This window comes from Desmodus rotundus, chromosome 6 (genome assembly GCF_022682495.2).
Source record: "Desmodus rotundus isolate HL8 chromosome 6, HLdesRot8A.1, whole genome shotgun sequence".
In the NCBI taxonomy this organism is placed as follows: domain Eukaryota; kingdom Metazoa; phylum Chordata; class Mammalia; order Chiroptera; family Phyllostomidae; genus Desmodus; species Desmodus rotundus.
The window spans coordinates 45,844,525-45,864,413 of record NC_071392.1 but is presented as its reverse complement, the minus strand read 5'-3'; the positions used below and the strand labels follow the sequence as shown (position 1 = coordinate 45,864,413).

At 33.4% G+C, this 19,889-nt stretch overlaps 1 protein-coding gene across 4 annotated transcripts in view; it reads left to right on the top strand.

The window, feature by feature from the left end:
• Positions 1-19,889, top strand: part of ORC5 (origin recognition complex subunit 5) — a 96,157-nt gene that overhangs the window by 62,162 nt on the left and 14,106 nt on the right. For 2 of the 4 annotated variants that reach the window (XM_024558812.3, XM_045193795.2), the window contains one exon: positions 250-360. The exons of 1 other annotated variant lie outside the window; for it this stretch is intronic. In XM_024558812.3, coding sequence (XP_024414580.2) covers positions 250-360 — 111 coding nt within the window. Of the gene's footprint in view, positions 1-249; positions 361-12,180; positions 15,093-19,889 lie in introns of all 4 variants that reach the window. One more of the 4 variants, XR_008427091.1, reaches the window with a different exon arrangement.

Here is a 19,889-nt window from a genome sequence, read left to right as displayed (position 1 = left end):
GGTCTAGTCTGGATGACTTGTGAGTTCTTTAATTAATATTTGTTGATGCTAAGTCAGATAATCTTGAAGAAAGTGCTCAGGGATTAATCATGATTATATCAGGTAAAGTTTTTAAGTACGGACTGCAAGTTAGATTTAGTAGCATCTTTGGGAAACTATAGGACATAAATATTTTGTTACTGGGAATTTATAATACAGAAAGTGAGTCCTCTGCTATAAGAAGAAAATCCATATTCTTTTTTCTTACAGACAAGCAATCATCTCCTTGGACCAAAAATGTTTCCACTAGATAGATTATTAGCAATATTATATAGTATTGTGGACAGCAGAGTTGCTCCAACAGCAAATGTCTTTTCCCAGGTAAGCTTTGTGATAGGTTATTATCTATCATCTTTATTTTTATGGAATTTTTCAGGTAGTAGAGTTGGTAGACTTCTAGGCATACAGAGTTTTGCTCAGTAGGTGTTACTCTTTTAACTATGTAATGAAAATTTGTTCTTGGTAAGTAATTAAAAATTCCAAATCTTTAGGGTACCACTGAATTTCCTTATAAGTATAATTAGATGATAAAAACAGCTCAGTGTTACTGGATTTTTTTCCTATTTTTAATAAAGGAATTTTTAAATTATGATAATGATCTTGATTAAACAAACAAGTGGCTTCATGATTATTGATGAATTATAATATAGAAATATAATTTAATGAAAATAAAATTTTAAAACTTTTTTTTGCAAGGAAGTAATATTCTTCACATATATTCCTTTCAGGTTGATAGCATGCATTTTTTTTTTTTAAGTGCTCCTATTTCTAGAATGATTAAGTTCTCAAAATTTTCACTAGATGGCAGCAGTAGTATTAAAAATAGGAACCATGACATATTTAATAAAGTTGATTTTTGGTTGCTATTTTTAGAAAAACCTCTTTATTAGAAATATAGTTGTAGTATTTCTTAAATGATCTAGAAAAACAGAAGAAAAGGCAAATGACATGACTAGTATTTATTGAAGAGCAAATATGTTGCAATGAGGATTTTGTTTTATGTTTAAATTTTTAGGTTGAAGAATATATAAATAATAGCATTTGCATTTTAATTCACTGCAAATAAATTTTATTCCTGAATGGGTGTTAGCCATTATAATCTAGTGTGTGGTAGTAACTTTTAATTCTTCCTTTAACTCAACATTTAAGTTACATAATTTTTATGTCAGTATTTATTAAAAAATTTCATCTACCTTTACTATGTTCTTGAAAGGAGGTAAAGTAATCATTTATTAGGTTATGCATATAACTAATAGGTAGATAGATTGGTAGCCTTAATGCCAATAATTAAAAAACTCCAATTCAGATTTAATCTGTTCTAGAGATTTTTTCTATATATTTTTTACATGTTTTTCAAATTTTACATTATCCTTAGATTTCTTCATTCGATACCTAAATTTTTTGTTTGTTTTTGCTGTTACAACAACTGTAAAATAGGAATTACAGTTTTTACCGTAAAGAATTGAGCCTGGGAGAGGTTAAATAATGCTGCCAATCAATGTGACTCATGTCAATCTTTGAGAACTAAAGCCTAAGGAAGTGAGGTACTCTTAAAGTACATGTGATTGTACTTATCAGGTACCCCAAAATTACCTTTGTGGGAGATACAAAGAAGGATAATAAATGGTTTTCCCTTTTAGAGAGCTTTTAATGTATTCTTGAGGGATAAAACAGTTATATAAAAATAATGTTTTATGGCTAGAAATGAATCCTAGTTAGTACTTCTGAAAGATTTAGAACAGAGAGATCACTTCTGGATTGGGCAGGGTGCAAGAAAGATGACTTCACAGAAAAGCTGAAAAATGGAGCTGAGTTGAGGAGAATGAGTGGGATTTTTTTCTTTAACACTTCTGATTTATATAGTGATTCACTCTCATTATACAGAAATGAGAGAATGGGTAAATACAAAGTAAAAATGATACATAAAATTAGCTAACACCTTATTTCCAGTAGATAGACTTTTGTAGACTAGAGATTTATGAGGGGTGGATAATATGACCAAAGGGATAGGATTAGGAAGAAACAAGACACATTTGTGAACTCTCAAGCTGGTTTGATTGAAAAGTATATTATGTTGTGGTAGTGGTAGCAGTCATTATTGCAATCTAGTAAATGGTAATAGTGCTACCACCACCCATCATACCTTGCTTGTTGGTACCTTACAATTGGTAGGGCATTTTGCATTTTATAGTCTTGTCACATAATAAGTTAATCTTTAAAGAAAAGAAACTGAAACTCATAATGCCTAAGAGATTTGTACAAGGCTATGTAGCAAATTTCTGGTAGCATCCAGATTTGAAGATTTTTCAAGCAGCAGGCTTTGATTATAATTGAACAATGTCATCTGTCTGCTTTCTTTATCTCCTTTTTACTTTTATTTCCCATACTTAAATTATTTTTTTCAATTACAGTTGACCTGCATTATATTAGTTATAGATGTATACCCGTGATTAGACATTACATAACTTACTAAGTGATCATCCCAATAAATTTCATACCCATCTGACACTGTACATAGTAATTAAAATATTATTGACTATATTCTCTATGCTGTACTTTACATTCCATGAGCATTCTGTAACTGCCAGTTTGTACTTCTTAATCCCTTTACCTTTTTCATCCTTCCCTTCCAACCGCTTCCCATCTGGCAACTGTCAGAATGTTCTCTGTATCTGAAAGTTTGTTTCTGTTCTCTTTGTTCTCTCATTTTGTTTTTAGGTTCAGTTGTTGATAGAAATGTATATACTAAAGCGTTCTATCATTCAAATTTCTGATCTTTTTTTTCCACTTTTTCTTTTAAAAGACCCTTTAACATTTCATATAATACCGGTTTGGTGGTGATGAACTCCTTCAGCTTGTTCTTGTCTGGGAAGTTCTTTATATGTCCAATTCTAAATTGATGGGTAGAGGAATCTTGGTTGTAGGTCCCCACTTTTCATGACTTTGAATATTTTTTGCTAATCCCTTCTGGCCTGCACAGTTTCTGTTGAGAAATCAGCTGACGGTCTTATGGGAGAGCTCCCTTGAAGGTAACTAATGGTTTTTCTCTTGCCGCTTTTAAGATTCTCTCTTTGTCTTTAGCCTTTTGCATTTTAATTATGATGTGTCTGGTGTGGGCCTCTTTGCATTTATCTTGTTTAGGACTCTCTGTGCTTCCTTGCATATCTATTTCCTTCACCAGGTTAGGGAAGCTTTCTGTCATTAATATTTTAAATAGGTTTTCAATTTCTTGCTCTCTTCTCTTTCTGATACTCCCATGCTGGGAATGTTGTTATGCTTGAGGTTGTTCCAGAGGCTCCTTACACTATTTTAATTTGGGGGGGGGGGGGGGTTCTGTTTACTTTTTGCTGTTCTGATTTTGTGTTTTTTGCTCCCTTATGTTCCAAATCTCTGCTTTGAGTCTCAGCTCCATCTACACTACTGCTACCATTGATTCCTTGTAAATTATTTTTTCAGTTAGTGTGTCCTTCATTTCTGACTGGTCCTTTTTTATGCTTTTGATGTTCTCACTAAATTTATTGAGCATAATTTTAACCAGTGTTTTAAAGTCTGCATCTAGTAGATCACTTGTCTTCATTTTGTTTAGTTCTTTTCCTGGAGTTTTGTTCTGTTCTTTCATTTGGGACATGTTTCTTTGTTTCCTCATTTTGGCAGCCTCCCTGTATTTGTTTCTATGTATTAGTCAGAGCTGCTATGTCTTCCAGGCTTGGTAAACTAGTAGGTATTCTATAGTATCCAGTGGCACAGCCTACCTGATCACCCAAGCAGGACACTTGAGGTGCATCCTTGGGTGGGCTATGTACACCCTCTTCTTGTAGTTGATTGCTGTTGGCATGTCAATGGGAGGGATTCACCCACTGGCCCCTGAACCCCAGCCGACCAGCTGCAAGTGACTGCTGGCAGTGACCACTGACCACCATGGAGCATCAGCTGTTGCAGGGGCACACCCCATAGAGCAGGACTTACTTTAGTGGGGCTCTGGTGCCCACTGAGTTTGCCTCTAGAGTGTGATATTTGTGGAGGTGGTTGGATTTACTTTTCTTTGTTTTCAACAATGCTTTTAATGTTATAATTAAGAAGCAGTTTGGCCCAAAATGTCTTTCTATTTTTTAACCAAGTTAAATTGTTTTCCACCTTAACAATAGTGATATTCTATTTGACTCTAACAACCTAAAATAAGTTTTTACTTTTTTATCTCTTTTGATTAGTAGTAATCAAAATTATAAACTTTGTATAGAATTTGGCTTTATGAATTGAGATTCATTTGTTGACAAATTACTTAGGACTTGATCTCACCTGATTGCCATTTGCCATACAAAGGGTGAGGGGGCTACAAAGGGATGATGCAGCTAACAGTAAGGTGTTGTCCTTTGCTTTTGTTTGGTCAATAAAATATACAAGACAATCAAGTCACATACATACCATGTTTAGGAACAAAATGTGGACCTTAGCTGTGTTTATCAAGTAGAACAACATATCTTTCTCTCTCTCCTCCCCCTTTCTCTCTCTCTAAAATCAATAAATAAAAAATTAATAAAAGAACCAAGTGTGTCAGAAACCGCATATATATAGGAAGGGTGTTTCTCCCATATGCCTTACTTTCCTTTTCTTTCCATTGATTCCCAGTGACCTTTTCTGTTTTTCTCCTTTTATTCATCTGTCAAAACTATACTCTTGTCAATAGAAATGGCAGTTTGTATTTAACCTGGGCGCACTTAATTTTAAGTGTGACATATGTATTGGAAGTGCTCATTTGATATGAACACTAGATGGCAATACTGTTACATTTAGCTTTAAGACGAGGTCGGAAACAACTTGTTAATATTGTTTTTGATATTTAGAAAAGCTGTTTGCTAATTTAATACATTGGTTTATTTGAATAAAACAAAATTAACTGGAGATATTTAATGATAATATATGTGGGTGCTGTGCACACTTTCATGAAAATGTAAATAAAATTGGTAAGGTATTGTGTTTACATAAGCATTTTTCACCTAGAAGTAAATTTCTTTTTATTGGCTATACTGTGTTTGTATGTGATAATCCTTACTTTTCCTGTTTGTTTATTTTATATCAACTGTTTTAAGGCTCTATTGTTTAGCAATATGTTATTGGATAGCTTGATTTACCAGTTACATAATTATTTATAATTTTTAAAATATAATCAATTTATCAAATGTGGTATATTCAATATCTCGTGAAGCATAAGTTTATTTCCATTTCATTTCATCTAAATCTATTCTGTAATAAGCTTATAAAAATAGTAGTATAAGGGATATTTAAATTTATTAAAATTGCAATTAAGAATAATATTCAGATTCATAGCAGTACTAGTAATAGTAGCACTATATTATAGTTGATATTCTTCAGAATTTCTTTATTCTTAATTCAATTTTGAATAAAATTATCATTAACTTTTTAGTCTCAGAAGTACAAGGATGTTAGTACATTTAAATTTTACGTTATAATAATTCTCTTTTACTGAATTGAAATGTGGTTCTTAAATTTTTTTAGGCTTGTAAGATAGTTTTTGCTTTTTGCAATTTACTGCAGTTTTACAGTCATGACCATGGATCATTTTAAAGCTTTTCATTCAAATAAAATAAATGTAGTCCCATATATACTTGGACTTGTGAATGACAAAGCTTTATTTCTGGTGTTTTCATTTTTTTCCTTCTCAGCATGGATAGAATGTATAAACTATGCTATTTACATGCAGGAAATGGTAAAGATTATTACTTTCAAAACACTTTGATCATATATATTATCGAAGAGCTTTTATCATCTTTAAAAGAAATATTATTATTGAGTTGTCTTTTCCCCCCCCAGAGGTATGTTAAAACCAGGTTATACCTTTTTTCTTGAAGAAAAATGACAATTTATTTTTTCCAGAGGTATATTAGAACAGGTTATGCCTTTTTACTTTTTTCTTGAAGAATAGTTATAATTTATTTGCAGATTTTTAATATATTTTATTTGTGTGATTTCTGTATTCTCTCTTAATTATTGTTGCCCACCCTGTCCAGAGTCTGGTAGTTAGCTGAAGGCAGTAGTGTACACACAGTACTTCACGACTGTCATCAGGTATTTCACTTGTTTAAAATATTAAGCCATAATGCTTTATTTTCTTCCAGATGATAGAATTGTTGGCGTTTATTTCTAAGATTATTGCTACAGCTTTCTAAAGTGACTTTTAGAAGGAGAGTTATCTTTTAAAAATTTAGGGACATGTATTATATCACATATTATTATTGAACTTATTTAATCAGTTAATGTTTTGAAAAATTAATTTTGAAGGCATTCACTGTAATTCTATAATTTAGAAGTTTTAAAATAATGTTATTACTATACTATAAGAAACAGTGTACTCTGAATTAATATTAAAAAATAGCTAAAAGAAAAGGAGCATAGTGCCTTAAAAAATAGTTCTTTGTACATTATTGACAAGTTACTTTTTTTAATGATTAATATCTAGTTTCAGAATGGCTTCATATTTAGTCTTACATAATTTAATAAGAAAAAATTAAATTTAAATGTCCTTGTAAAGATACTTTCTTTTTTAAAAGTATAAAGTGCATTTTGGAGTAACGTATAATGTACAAATATATTGTTTCAAAAATATACATTTCCATTTATAATTTCTCTGCTCTTGAACTTAAATCATGATATTGGAATACCTTTTGGACTAATTTTATTACATCATTTTAATTATTAGTTATGAATCAACTTGATCTTTTCTTACAAAGATAACATTAACTGTAGTAGCATTTAGATAACCTTATGCTTTCTGCTCATTTGGGTGTTGGTTTATGAGCCATGCAGAATATATTTAAACTAATTATTTTTATACTTTCCAAATGAATTTGTCATTAATCAGAAAGCAAAATGATTAGTTATTTCATCTAGGAGAGTTTTTCAAAGGAAATGCTTTATCTCTACCATAGCTGTAGGAAGAGGTTTTTGCTGTGCTTATTAGGGCAGCCAACATTTTATTCAATCATAAACAGATTTTTGGATTTTCCCTTCAAATATAGGTTGATGTATAGTAAATTTATACAGTTTTCAATTTAAAGTAGAGGATTTTGTGAATATTATTTAATTCAAAAATATTTTAATATAAAATATTTTAATCTAATTCAAGCTTCAAATTCAAAGTCAGCTTTTACTTTTTTTCCTAGATGAAATTAAATTTTTCTTTCTGTACTTAACATTCCATTTAACAGATATTTATTGAAGGCCTACTGTGTGCCAGGTACTGTGTTAAGTAAAGAGAATACATAAGTTAGGAAAATGGAGTTCCTGCCCTCAAGGATCTTACAGTCAGTCTGTGGCTTCCACTGCCCTTCTTTTGTACTTGGTGTGGTTGCCAGATCATAGCTTGTATGAGAGGTAGTGGTGTGTATATGTATTTACTGAGAGGACGTACATGCTGAAGTAGCTGCTTTGAATACTTAAGTGAAAGCTAACACTTAAATACTTAAAGTAACTGAGTAAAAGTAGGATTTTTCACATTGGTAGTCCCTGTTATTTGATAATATATGTATTTAAGTGTCTTCTTCTGAGTAAAATAATAAATCTTTTTTTGTTGAATGTTTCCTTCTGACATGCCTTGAACTTAGTGTTGTGTAGCATAATTGTTTGATACCTATGTCGTAACTAAATTTTGCTGCTTATCAATTAAATTTATTTATGACTAGTTAGTTATGTTTATTGGTATATTAAGACTTGAAACTTAAGGTATGGACAAATAATTAGTGTATTGTGTGTGACCTACTACAAACTAATTGGCTCTTAAAAAGTTACATGACTATATTTCAAATACTTTATGATTAAATATTATATCACTTTTATATATAGTATTTCAAATTACTTTTATAGATTTTTAACCAAAAGTACTTCAGCCAAATAACGGATTTTATAGACTTGTTTATGATTTTCTCTGCCCTAAAAAAATTATTTTGATATGTTATATAACATGCCTGATTTATATTTTATTTAAAAAAACATTTATTAAATGCTAGTTATATAACATCAGAGATCATAGTTAATGAAATACTATCGAATGCATATGAGGTCTGTCCAGAAAGTATCCACCAGTTAATATGAAAAATAGAGACATTTATTGAAGAAGATACAAGAAACATTGTACATAGGACAATGATGCCTTTTCAAAGTAGGCACCTTGGGACCTCACACAGTTCTCCTAATTGCCATCAGTGGCCTCATCGTATTTTCCTGAATCTCATCAACAGTCAGAAATCTCTTCTCTTTCAAAGGTGATTTTAGTTTGGGGAAAAGACAGAAGTCGCAGGGTACCAACTCTGGACTGTAGGGGGGCTGAGTCACCTGGTGATTTGATGTTTCATCAAAAAACTCTGCACAAGATGTGATACATGACTGGGTACATTATCGTGACGAAGCTGCCAATCACCAGTTGCCCACATAACTAATCATCAGAATAGTTTCCACAGAGGAATGTTCAAGCTTAATGCAAAATTTGATGCAGATTCATTGCTCTACTTTCTCAGTCATTTTGAATGCAATGGCCACACAGTACACATGCTCACTCAGTAGCATCTACTGCCCCCACTGACTAGTACAGTGAAGTTGTCACTGTTCACCTATGTGCATTCCAGTCCACTCTCCTTGGCTGCCAGGTTACATCGATGTCGTGCAAACCATTCTTATTATATTAACAATGACTGGACTTCTCCAGACAGACCTTATATGTTGGTCAGATAAGAATTTGAATCTGTTAAACACAAAGTGTAACATCCTAAAATCTAGCTATAATATATTCATATAAAGTGATTCGGGTATGAGAATTATCTTATAGGTATTAAAGTTGGCAAACAAATGGGACAGTTTTCCTGAGAACAAATTCCTTGGACGCTAGTATATTTGCAAAGGTGAAACACTCTTTATTCTTTTTCAATTTCTCTGTGTGTCATTTGGCTTGTGCTAGTATTCCACTGTCTCAATAATATCCAACTTAAATACTTTATGCTATTAAGGTAAATTATGTAAATCACAGGAGGTATCTTGAATGCTGACATTTTCTAATAATCATATTACGGTTTTTTTTTTTCTCTTTACCACTAGTGAGATTGTGAGTCATTCCATTCCAAAGATGGTAAAGAAGCCTTCCTTAATACCTACTCGGCAGATGAATAGGTCAGCAAGGGTGTTGTTTGAGAGAGGCAGGCCCTTCTCTCGCAGCAAAGTGCTCTTATGCTCAGTGTCCACTGGGGCAGTAGATTTGTAACCTCCTATCCCTGGTGTGGATGCATCACTGTTCTGCTATCACATCACTGTGCCATAGGTGCCTGTTTCAGGAGAATTTTTAAAACTGTTTTGGGATGCTTCATATTGGAAAAGGATAAAGTTGATCTATGATTTTTCCCTTGCAGCACTTCTGTTGTAAGGGATACTAATACTAATCATTACCAAAAAAAAAGAAAAAAGAGGGTATATTTTACTCTCTTGTCTAATAGTAAAAAGTTGTCTGTCTTGTTTTCATTTTTAAAAGAACAGCGTTTTTTCCTACTCTCCACTAAATCTGGTGTTAAATTTCTTCAGTGTGTCCACTTTGCCTTTTGTGAATCTATCAGTCCAGCAATAGGCATTTTTCATTGAACTCTGGAAAAATAGAACCTTTGCTTAAGGTTGACATGTAAAATACTGCTTAAGGCATTAAAGAAATGCATAAATTAGGCTTTCAACTTTTGAATAAATAATACATTGATAACTTAATTTCGTAGACAATATTTTATAACTGTCTTTCTCAAAGTTTGTTTCTAATAAATATACCAAATGTATCCCTTTTATTCACATTTTTGAGGAAATGTTTTTAACATCAATAAGTTTCATTTGACTTGGCAAATTTTTTGCTGAAAACACACAAAAAAAATTCGTGTGAATGTGAGCTTGCACATGCCTACTTAGGAAAATATGTACTGTCAGTATAGTGACTGTATAGGCAAACACAAACCTCGGAGCTTTATGCCTAGAAAAGGAGTTTTAACAAAATGAGTTAGATAAATGATTTGGAAAATTCTACATTATGGAAGTGTGCTACATTTTTAAATATTCTTATAAAAAGATAATTAAAAGAGCCCTGGCTGGCATGGCTCAGTGGATTGAGCTCTGACCTGCAAACCAAAGGGTCACTGGTTCGATTCCCAGTCAGGGCACATGCCTGGGTTGCGGGCCAGGTCCCCAGTAGGGGGCATGCTAGAGACGTCCACATATTGATGTTTCTGTCTTCCTCTTTCTCCCTGCCTTCCCCCTCTCTAAAAATAAATAAATAAAATCTTTTAAAAAAAAGATAATTAAAAGAAGTGTTGGTGCTTAAGGAAATGGTTTCCAATGAAAACTTATCTTCATTCCTTGTCAGGTCACAACTAATTGGAGTTCTTTGGGGGAGACTGGCCTCACCTGTGTATACATAGACATATTTCAGTAGTTGGTATTGCAGAAAAGTCCTTGTCATTTTCCCTAGGTGAGAAATTAGGGTCCTCAGTCCTAAGTCTCTATAGAACCTAGTTGCTCCCTCACCTTGGGTACTGTGAATGGTGACAGAGAGTTGAATTCTTAGAATAGAAAGTAATCATGTCCCTATAGCTAAGAATAAGAAAAGTAACTAGGCTTATCCGGATCTGCCTTACCTACTCCCCTGGCTACACATGATAAGTGTACACTGATATCTTCTGTATTTTGTATTTCTAGCCCATATCCTCTTGCTCTGGACCCAAATTGCCACATGAACAATAATACCTAACTGTGCCAAAACAAATTATTCTGGAAACATTTTCCTGTTTTTTTCAGATTTCAAACCTAGTCATTATTACTCGTTCTTTACTAAGTGCATACTTTGTGGCATGTAGTTAGGTGCTAGAAAAACAAATACCTGGTTTTTAGTTTTTAGTTTAGTTAAATGGGGAAATTATCTCTGAACCCTCTCTTTTGTTTTCACTCCATTTAGTTGGTCGACAAGTCCAATCTATTTTTCCTCCTAAATACAAATGTCTCTTAAACTTATTCCTTTCTTCCCAACCCCACCGCCACTTCTTAAATCCATAGCATCATTATTTCTTAGACTTGCACTGCATCCTATCTGATCTGCCTGTCAACAGACACTTTTGAATTCATCTTCCATACATTCATCAGTAAATTTTTTAAAAAATTGGTCTCATTTTTTTACTTTACTTCTTAAATGACACATTATCTATAAAATCAAGTGTACATTCCATAGCATTTGTTGTAATATTCTTCATAGACCGGCCCCATTTTCTGCCACTTCTTTCATTCACCCTAGATACCATTCACAATAAGCTGATTCTTCCCCAAAGCTCACAAGTTTTTCTTTTGTATTGTTACACGTGTTGTTTCTCTACCACTGTTGAGCTCTCTTATGCTTCAATGAGTTCATCCCCCAAATGTCATTTCTCAATGAATTTACATTTGCCTCCCTCCCTCTTAGTCATTTTCTTCTCTATAATCACATAATTGCATTTATACATATCTCTAGCATAACTCTCACATAGTTATTGCCATTTATTATATGCCTTGTTTTCCCAGTACCTTGAACTCTTTGAGGGCAAAGACCTTGTCTTTTAATTTTTGTGACTCTGGCACAGTGCCTGAACACTAGATTCACTCACTCAGTGACTTTCTATTCTGTTAAGCCTGTCGTTATGGTCTTTCTGGGTACTAGAGGTTTACAGCCATTTGTATGCTAACAGGTTCCAGAGATGAGAGGTGTTATATTTAATTTACCTCTGTATAATGTATATTTCACTTTTTGTCTTCTATCTGAGCATGTTTGTAGACTAACAGTCTACTTCCTGCCTTTTTGAGGGGGGGGGGGACTAGAAATTGAAAAAATGAATTTCCAGAGGTGATGACTATAAGTTGGATAGCTTTAACAGCATTTGCCTATCTCTTCCATTGCTGCACTCCTCACCTCTACCTTGTAAGTGTAAAAATGTCATTTGAACTTGCTTGTTATATGCCACATACTCATGAACTATCACATCGCCTGAAATCAGATCAAATGTAGTGCTTGTTGGGTTGACCTTCATACACTGACATATCACACATTAAGGGTTTTTTTAATTCAAATAATTTAATATGTTTCAGATTGTCAAGCTCCTTCAGGACAAGCAGGATAGACTGTTTCACAAATCAATTGACATATATACCAACCTATGCAAGTATAAAAATAATGAGAATGTTCAAAATTAATTACAGTTGTAAATTGATTTTCTTTTTTGGCAGAATGAACATAGTTTATTAGCCTGGGAACAGGTTCACACTGTTTTAACATCAAGCACTTACTTCCAGCTGAAGCTTGTTAGTGACTGCCTCTCAGATTAAGAAAAAAAATCCTCACTGTGGTACATGAACTCCTATTGTTAAGACTAATCAGCTCATCCCCTACACGGATGAGAACAAAGAACATAATAGTACACAGAATAAAGATTAATGAAGCAAATATTGCACAACCCCATTTAAGGTCTAAATTTAAAAATATCCTATGTATAAGGAAGTTTTCATTTTTTTCTTTTTCTTTGTGAATGCATCAGTCATGCCATAGGAGCTGGTCAGAGGGAAATACTTTGGCTTTGAATTAGATTGATTTTTAAAGCTAAAGTATAATAAAATCTTTTAATTAGTGTCAGTATGCTGCTAATAATCAACAGTGTGGTGATTGCTGGGGGGAAGAGGGTATAAGGGGATTAAATGGTAATTGAAAAAAATACCATAATGATTTTTTTTTAAAAATATAGGGAAATACCATTCTTTCCGATAGCAAGATGCTTAAGATCTTGGGGAGTTTTGTTTATTTTTAAACCAAGAACTCTAAACCAGAATTTATGTTTTGAGGAAAACCATCAATGGAAATATATGACTAAAACTTAGAGGTGAAGTCACTGACTTTCAGTACAGCTTTAAAAAAAAAAAGCTTTATTTGGTATTTCCTAGCACAAATTCTAAATCCTCACTTTGAAAAAGAAAATCTACTGCCTAGGCTACTTTCTTATTTACTTGAATTTCATTAATTTGAATTTGAACTTGATACAATAGATAAGAAAGCAGCTGTGGAAAACAGTATATAAACCCTAAAGCCCTAATGATTGGCAAAAGATTATATCTTCATAGGTAACAGAAACCAAGAAAGGCTGTAATAATTTCCCCACAAGTTTTTAAATTTATTTAAGTAATTAAAATAATTAAAATTATACCAGTATTTCAGAAAAGACCTTTTTATTGCCTTTGCTTCTTTAAATGTTAATATTTATACTAACCTAATTTATTTAATCATTAGTATACTTTGTGTGATATATAGTCACAAGTTTTTTTGTAAATGATCTTTAATCCAAAAACGTGTAAGAAATTTTGCATTGGGAGAACATTTTCAGTGTTGTCTAATAATTTCAGATTTTAAGAAATTGTGCTTTCATTCCCCTCCTTGATTTATTTATCCTTTAAAAGTTAAACCTTAAAAACAATAATTTTGTGTCTAATATAATATGCAATCTGATTTATGAAAAGTGAAATCTTTAAGTGAATACATTTCACATTAGTATTTTATTTTGTGTGTGTGTGCAACTTGTTTTTTTTTGCTTTTATTTTTTTTCAACTTTCTAAAATTGTTATTCAAGTACAGTAGTCTCCATTTTCCTCCCACCACTCCCCCGACCCCAGCTGTCCCCAATTCCCACCCTTAATCCTACCCCTCTTAGGTTTTGTTCATGTGTCCTTTATACATGTTCCTGAAAACCCTCCCCCCTTTTCCCCCGTTATCCCCTCCCACCTTCACCCTGGTTACTGTCAGTTTGTTCTTAATTTCAATGTCTCTGGTTATATTTTGTTTGCTTTTTTCTTCTGTTGATTATGTTCCAGTTAAAGGTGAGATCATATGGTATTTGTCCCTGACCGCCTGGCTTATTTCACTTAGCATAATGCTCTCCAGTTCCACCCATGCTGGTGCAAAGGGTAGGAGCTCATTCTTTCTTTCTGCTGCTTCATAGTATTCCATTGTGTAAATGTACCATAATTTTTTGATCCATTCATTTGCTGATGAGCACTTAGGTTACTTCCAGCACTTGGCTATTGTAAGTTGTGCTGCTATGAACATTGGAGTGCACAGGTTCTTTTGGATTGGTGTTTCAGGGTTCTTAGGGTATAATCCCAGCAGTGGAATTGCTGAGTCAAAAGGCAGTTCCATTTTTAGTTTTCTGAGGAAATTCCATCCTGTTTTCCATAGTGGTTGCACCAGTCTGCAATCCCACCAACAATGTACTAGGGTTCCCTTTTCTCCACAACCTCTCCAACAGTTGTTGTTTGTTGATTTGTTTATGATGGCCTTTCTGACCAGTGTGAGGTGATAATCTCATTGTGTTTTTAACTTGCATATATCTGATGGCTAGTGATGCTGAGCATCTTTTCATATGTCTCTGGGCCCTCTGTATGTCCTCCATGAACAGTCACATTAGTATTTTACTTTGGTGACATCAGATCCCTCACATCTGATTATTTTGTTCACAGGATTGTCCCTGCGCATGATATTTGCCTATATTGAGATATTTTCTTATCCTCTTTCCTACACTTTTATTTAAGTTTTTTTTTTCCTACACTGTCTGTGTTGCTGGATTTCTAACCTCCCGCATATTCATAGTAACCCCTTTCTTTCAGTGTGGAATGCTTCCAGAGCTGTCATTTTACTCATCTGTTCCATAAAGCTTTTCTTAGTCTCTCCCAACAAAGTTACCTCTTGCCTGGGTTCTGCAGCTCTCTATTTGGGGTGGTGTGAGGAATATGGTCTTTGAATTCAGTTGGTATTCAAATCCAGAGCTGTTGTTACCTCAGTGACCCTGAGCATTTACTAACCTTTCTGAAGTTGTTTACCCATCTGGAAAAATAGGTTTATTTTTAGTACCTAACTCATGGCAGAGTTGTTGTGAGGAGTGAAGAAATTACAGATGACACTTAAACAATGCAGGGGTTAGGAGCATGGATTCTCACCCCTCCCCACCGTCAAAACACATGTAAGTTGTCTCCCCAAAACTTAGTTACTAATAGCCTGCTGTGACTGGATGTCTTACTGATACCATAAACCGTTGATTAATGCATATTTTGTGTGTTATATGTATTATACTGTATTATTACAATAAAGTAAGCTAGAGAAAAGAAAATCATGAAGGAAAATACATTTATGGTACTGTACATATTTACTGAAAACAATTTGCATATAAATGTACCTGCTCAGTTCAAACCCATGTTCTAGGGTCAACTGTAACGTGCCTAGCACAATGTCTGTCTGTAATCTAGGGATGGAGATCTATCAGTGTCTGTAGTGACTTGCTCTGTAGTGCCTGGATAAATTCTAATCGCTATACTGCTAATTACCAATGGTCCTGATATTAACTAGTTCTCCTCGCTTTTTTTACCCCCTCTCTCAAATTTTGTCCATGTCCTCTGCTAGATCCTGAGGGAAGGAGTGGATACAAGACTACATATGTGTTTGAAGGGCAATAGAATAAAAAAGCACTGACTGCAGTCTTTAGTCCAGTAGTTAATAGTCTTGGCAGACCATCTTTAATACTCATCAACACCCAAAATGAGGCGTTACGTGTTTTAATATGTTAAACATTCTTAAGATTCAGTGCTTAATTTAAAGTTGTTATTTTCTAGCATGGTAAATGTACTATATTTTTTTCATTGGGGCTTTTGGATTAAATAATTTTGAAGCATCTGTTTAAGTGCCTCAACCTATTTGTTTGGGGTGACTGAATAGGGACTGGTAATGTCATTTATCCTTTTATGATGTGTGTTTTTTCATCCGTAAAACGAGTCATTGATTTTTAGCTAGTCCTGATAGGCTAGCTCTGAATTTTATTTTGTAATAATTTTTATATTGGAACTTTTCAGTTTTTAATAAATTTGAAATGTAGTTGATTTTTATAGCCCACAAAAAAAACCTTATGCTATTTTAAAAGAAAAAAGGAAAAGAAATAGTAGAATTTGGGAAAATAGAGTAACACTCAGGTTTGAATTTATATAATAGTTTTGCCATAATCCTATTCTATAGAGATAAGTTGTACAAGCCACATGTTTGTAGCGGCCTTATGGGCTCACAGTATGAAACCAGCAGTTACAAACCCCTCTTGCGGCTGAACCACAAGTCATAAGTAATCATTTGACTTTTCAATAAGAAAATCCATAAAAATCTATAAACTTTTAAAACCCATATCGCCTCACCCCAGTAACATATCAATATGAAATAATGAACCTTCTCATTTGCCCACATTGAGCAATATTTTATCAAGTAGTTTCTTTAAAATCCCTGTAAATTAGGGTCAAAAAATGTTTTATTTCTATAAGTAAATTATTGTAACTTCATAGATATATAAACATTTTGAGTAGAATTTATTCTGGCACATTGTAAGGTCTTTCTAAAAGCCCTCTGTATTTTGTATATTTTATCAGTTTGTTTATGTTTTTATTGAGGTAATAATTGACATAACATTGTTAGTTTCAAGTGTATATATAATGATTCTGTATTTGTATATATTGTGAAATGATCATTACACTAAGTCTAGTTAACATGCATCACCATGTAAGTTAAAAATTTTTTTCTTCTGTATTTTTTAATTAAATAGTTTTGGAAGTAATTGTAAATTCACATGCAGTTGTAAGAAATAATATAGGCTCTCTCTTCCTGTGTCCCCTTTTCTCAGTTTCCCCCAATGGTAACATCTTACAAAACTATAATATCACAACCAGAAAATTGGCATTGATGCATTCCACTGATCTTATTCAAATTTCCTACTTTTACATGTATTTACTTTTGTATATGTGTGTACATATTTGGTTATGTGAAATTTTACTTCATGTGTAAGATTGCTTATCTGCCACCCCAGTCAAGGTACAGGCCAGGGCTCTCCCTGTCAAGGACCCTCCTCTGATAACCACACCCCCTTTCCTCCTGCCCCTGCCCTCAATCCCTGGTGGCTATTAATCACCACCTCTAAAATTTTTGTCAATTCAAGAATTTATATAAACAGAATTATATAGTAAGTAAATTGTGAGGTTGTTTTTTTTCCTCAGTATAATTAAGTTCCTTGATATTCATCTAGATTATTGTGTATATTAATAGTTTATTCTTTTTTTATTACTGAGTAAATATTCCATGATATGAATGTACCACAGTTTGCTTAACCCATCAAAGGACATCTGAGTTCTTTCCAGTTTCTTGGCTATTACAAATAAAGTTACTATGAACATTCATGTACAGGTTGTTGTGTGAACATGCACTTCTTTGGAATAAATACCCAAGGGTGCAATTGCTGGGCAATATGGTAATTGCATATTTAGTTTTATAAGTGGTATCAATGTTTTTCCACTTCCAGTGAAGTATGGTACCCTCACTTCCATTTAGATTTCTTTACGTCTCCACTTTTTAAGAGTATCAGGTAGTGGTTTACTTTTTAATCAAATATGATGTAGAAAACTTAGGAGGAGATAGTCTATTTGATTAATCCGTATTTCTACTCTTCTACCAACCTGCCTTTCTTAATGCGTAAGGTTCTTTCTTTTATCATTTCCTTTTGTTTGAAGAACTTTCTTTATGTAGGTCTACTAGTGGCAGATTCTTTAGTTTTTTCTCGTGAGAACTTTTTTTCTCTACTTTATTGAAGATGGATAGTTTTTTCAGATATAGAATTCACAAGTTCCATTTCTTTTTGGCAGGATTCCTGTTCAGTCCAGGGGAAGAATGAACTTAACCTGGGTAGCTTTCTCTTCTGAATTGGGGATTGAAGGATACTGGGCTTGGGTCACCTTATGCTGTTGGATGGGGAGTCACAAGATTCCTTCCCTCTACATTTTTCCTCCAGTTTTAGGTCCCTATGCAGTCTACCTTCCTCTTTCTACCTTACAGAGCCCTCCTTTGGTTGTCTCTTAACGTCAGTTGTAGGGTGTGTAGTTGTGCTTAGCAGGGAAGAATCTGTGCCATCCTGTCTGGAGAAAAAGACTTCCTGTATTTTTCTCCTCTTTCTAACCCTTCAGTTTAGGTTCTTTAGTTTAGTTATTAGTTTGGTTGGGTTTAGTTTAGTATTTAGGTTTAGTATTTGTGAAATATATTCCAGTGTAATTCAAAGCTTAATTGCATGAGAAGCCTTTTATAACTAGGTGCTAAAAAACAATTCAGCATATTCAAATATGTTTTACCATGTTGTTTTTTTTAAAGATTTTATTTATTTATTTTTAGAGAGAGGAGAAGGGAAGGAGAAAGAGAGGGAGAGAAACATCAGTTTGTGGTAGCCTCCTGTGTCCCCCCTACTGGGGACCTGGCCTGCAACCCAGACATGTGCCTTGACTGGGAATAGAACCAGCAACCCTTTGGTTTGCAGGCCGGCGCTCAGTCCACTGAGGCACGTCGGCCAGGGCTGTTTTACCGTCAGAGAGCTTTTCTCCACCAAAGACTGTCATTCTAAAGCATTAATTTTATTGGCTATAAAATATTCCAAATTATTCTTTACTGGGACTAGAGCCTTACTCTAAATCATCTCTCTGCATTTGAGGCCCTAACAACAGGAATGGTTACTGCAGCAGATGGGAAAGACTCTGGTCCCACCTCCACATTCTGCATTCACATGCACACATACAAAACCAAGACACCACTAAGAATCTGGCCCTGAATACCTTCACTAACTAAAGACTTCTACCATGTGCCTACAGACCATACCAAGCTGTTTAGGTATTAATGCCAGTATGGAGATATGACTTCATCACATTGTCATGAACATTTAAATTTGGGCAAGGAAATAAATCAATATTTTTTGTGATCTGTTTATCTTTGAATGCATAGTACCTAGAGCAAGTCCTCAAGAGTTAATATGCAAATGCAAAAAAAATTAAATAATTTTAAGGATTAGATAATTGAGAGGAAGGTGAATATTCTTGTACTTATGCACATATAGAAATAATTTTCCCAAAGTTGTATATATTTTTTCCAGAACTTTTTATATAGGTATAAATTAATTTTTGAGTTTCAAAATGTTGGCCCCATAAGTTAATCTTTGTACTTTTAAAAAAAATTTTACTCTAGCAATATTTTAATAAACTGGCAAAGTAGTTTTACATTGTTGATACATTTGTACAGTGTTTCCATGTAATGTTCTCCTCAACTCTGTATTTGCATGTTGTTTTTGTTCATATGAGAAGACCAAGGAATAACAAATCTCTGAAATTGATGTTTTTTAATGTGAAAAACCACATCCTAATTTAATTGCTTCATTTTGGTTTAAATTTTTTGTGTATTAGCTTTTCCTAAATCAGACCCTTCCCCCACAGAACTTGAGCATTTATCCTAGTACTTTGGAAATGCCTTTTGACCTCTACATCTTGAAATGATACTGTATTCTTTGCACAGTTTACATGATTAATTTATCCATGGAATTCTGGTAGAGCTGAGTGAGTTCAAGGGACTGTCTAGTTCAACTTACTGTCTTTGGAAATTTGTTGTAACTAATATGGTAAAAGTAATAAAACTATGTGATATCTGAAAATACTCTTGAAATTTTAACTTAATTAAGGGCAGATTTTGAGTTTTTGAAAAAACATGGAAGAGTAACCCAGTACATTATTTGAGTTAAATAATTGATTAAATATATGAGGGTATTTGAATCACAGGAAAGTAGAAATCATAAGAATAATATACAGAAATGCCACTGGCAAAATAAAAGGTAATCAATGGTTTCTTTTATATTAATAGAGAAAGAACTACTAAAGAAACCTGCCTTTAATAATAAAGGGAGATTAATGCGTGAGTTTCAAATGAC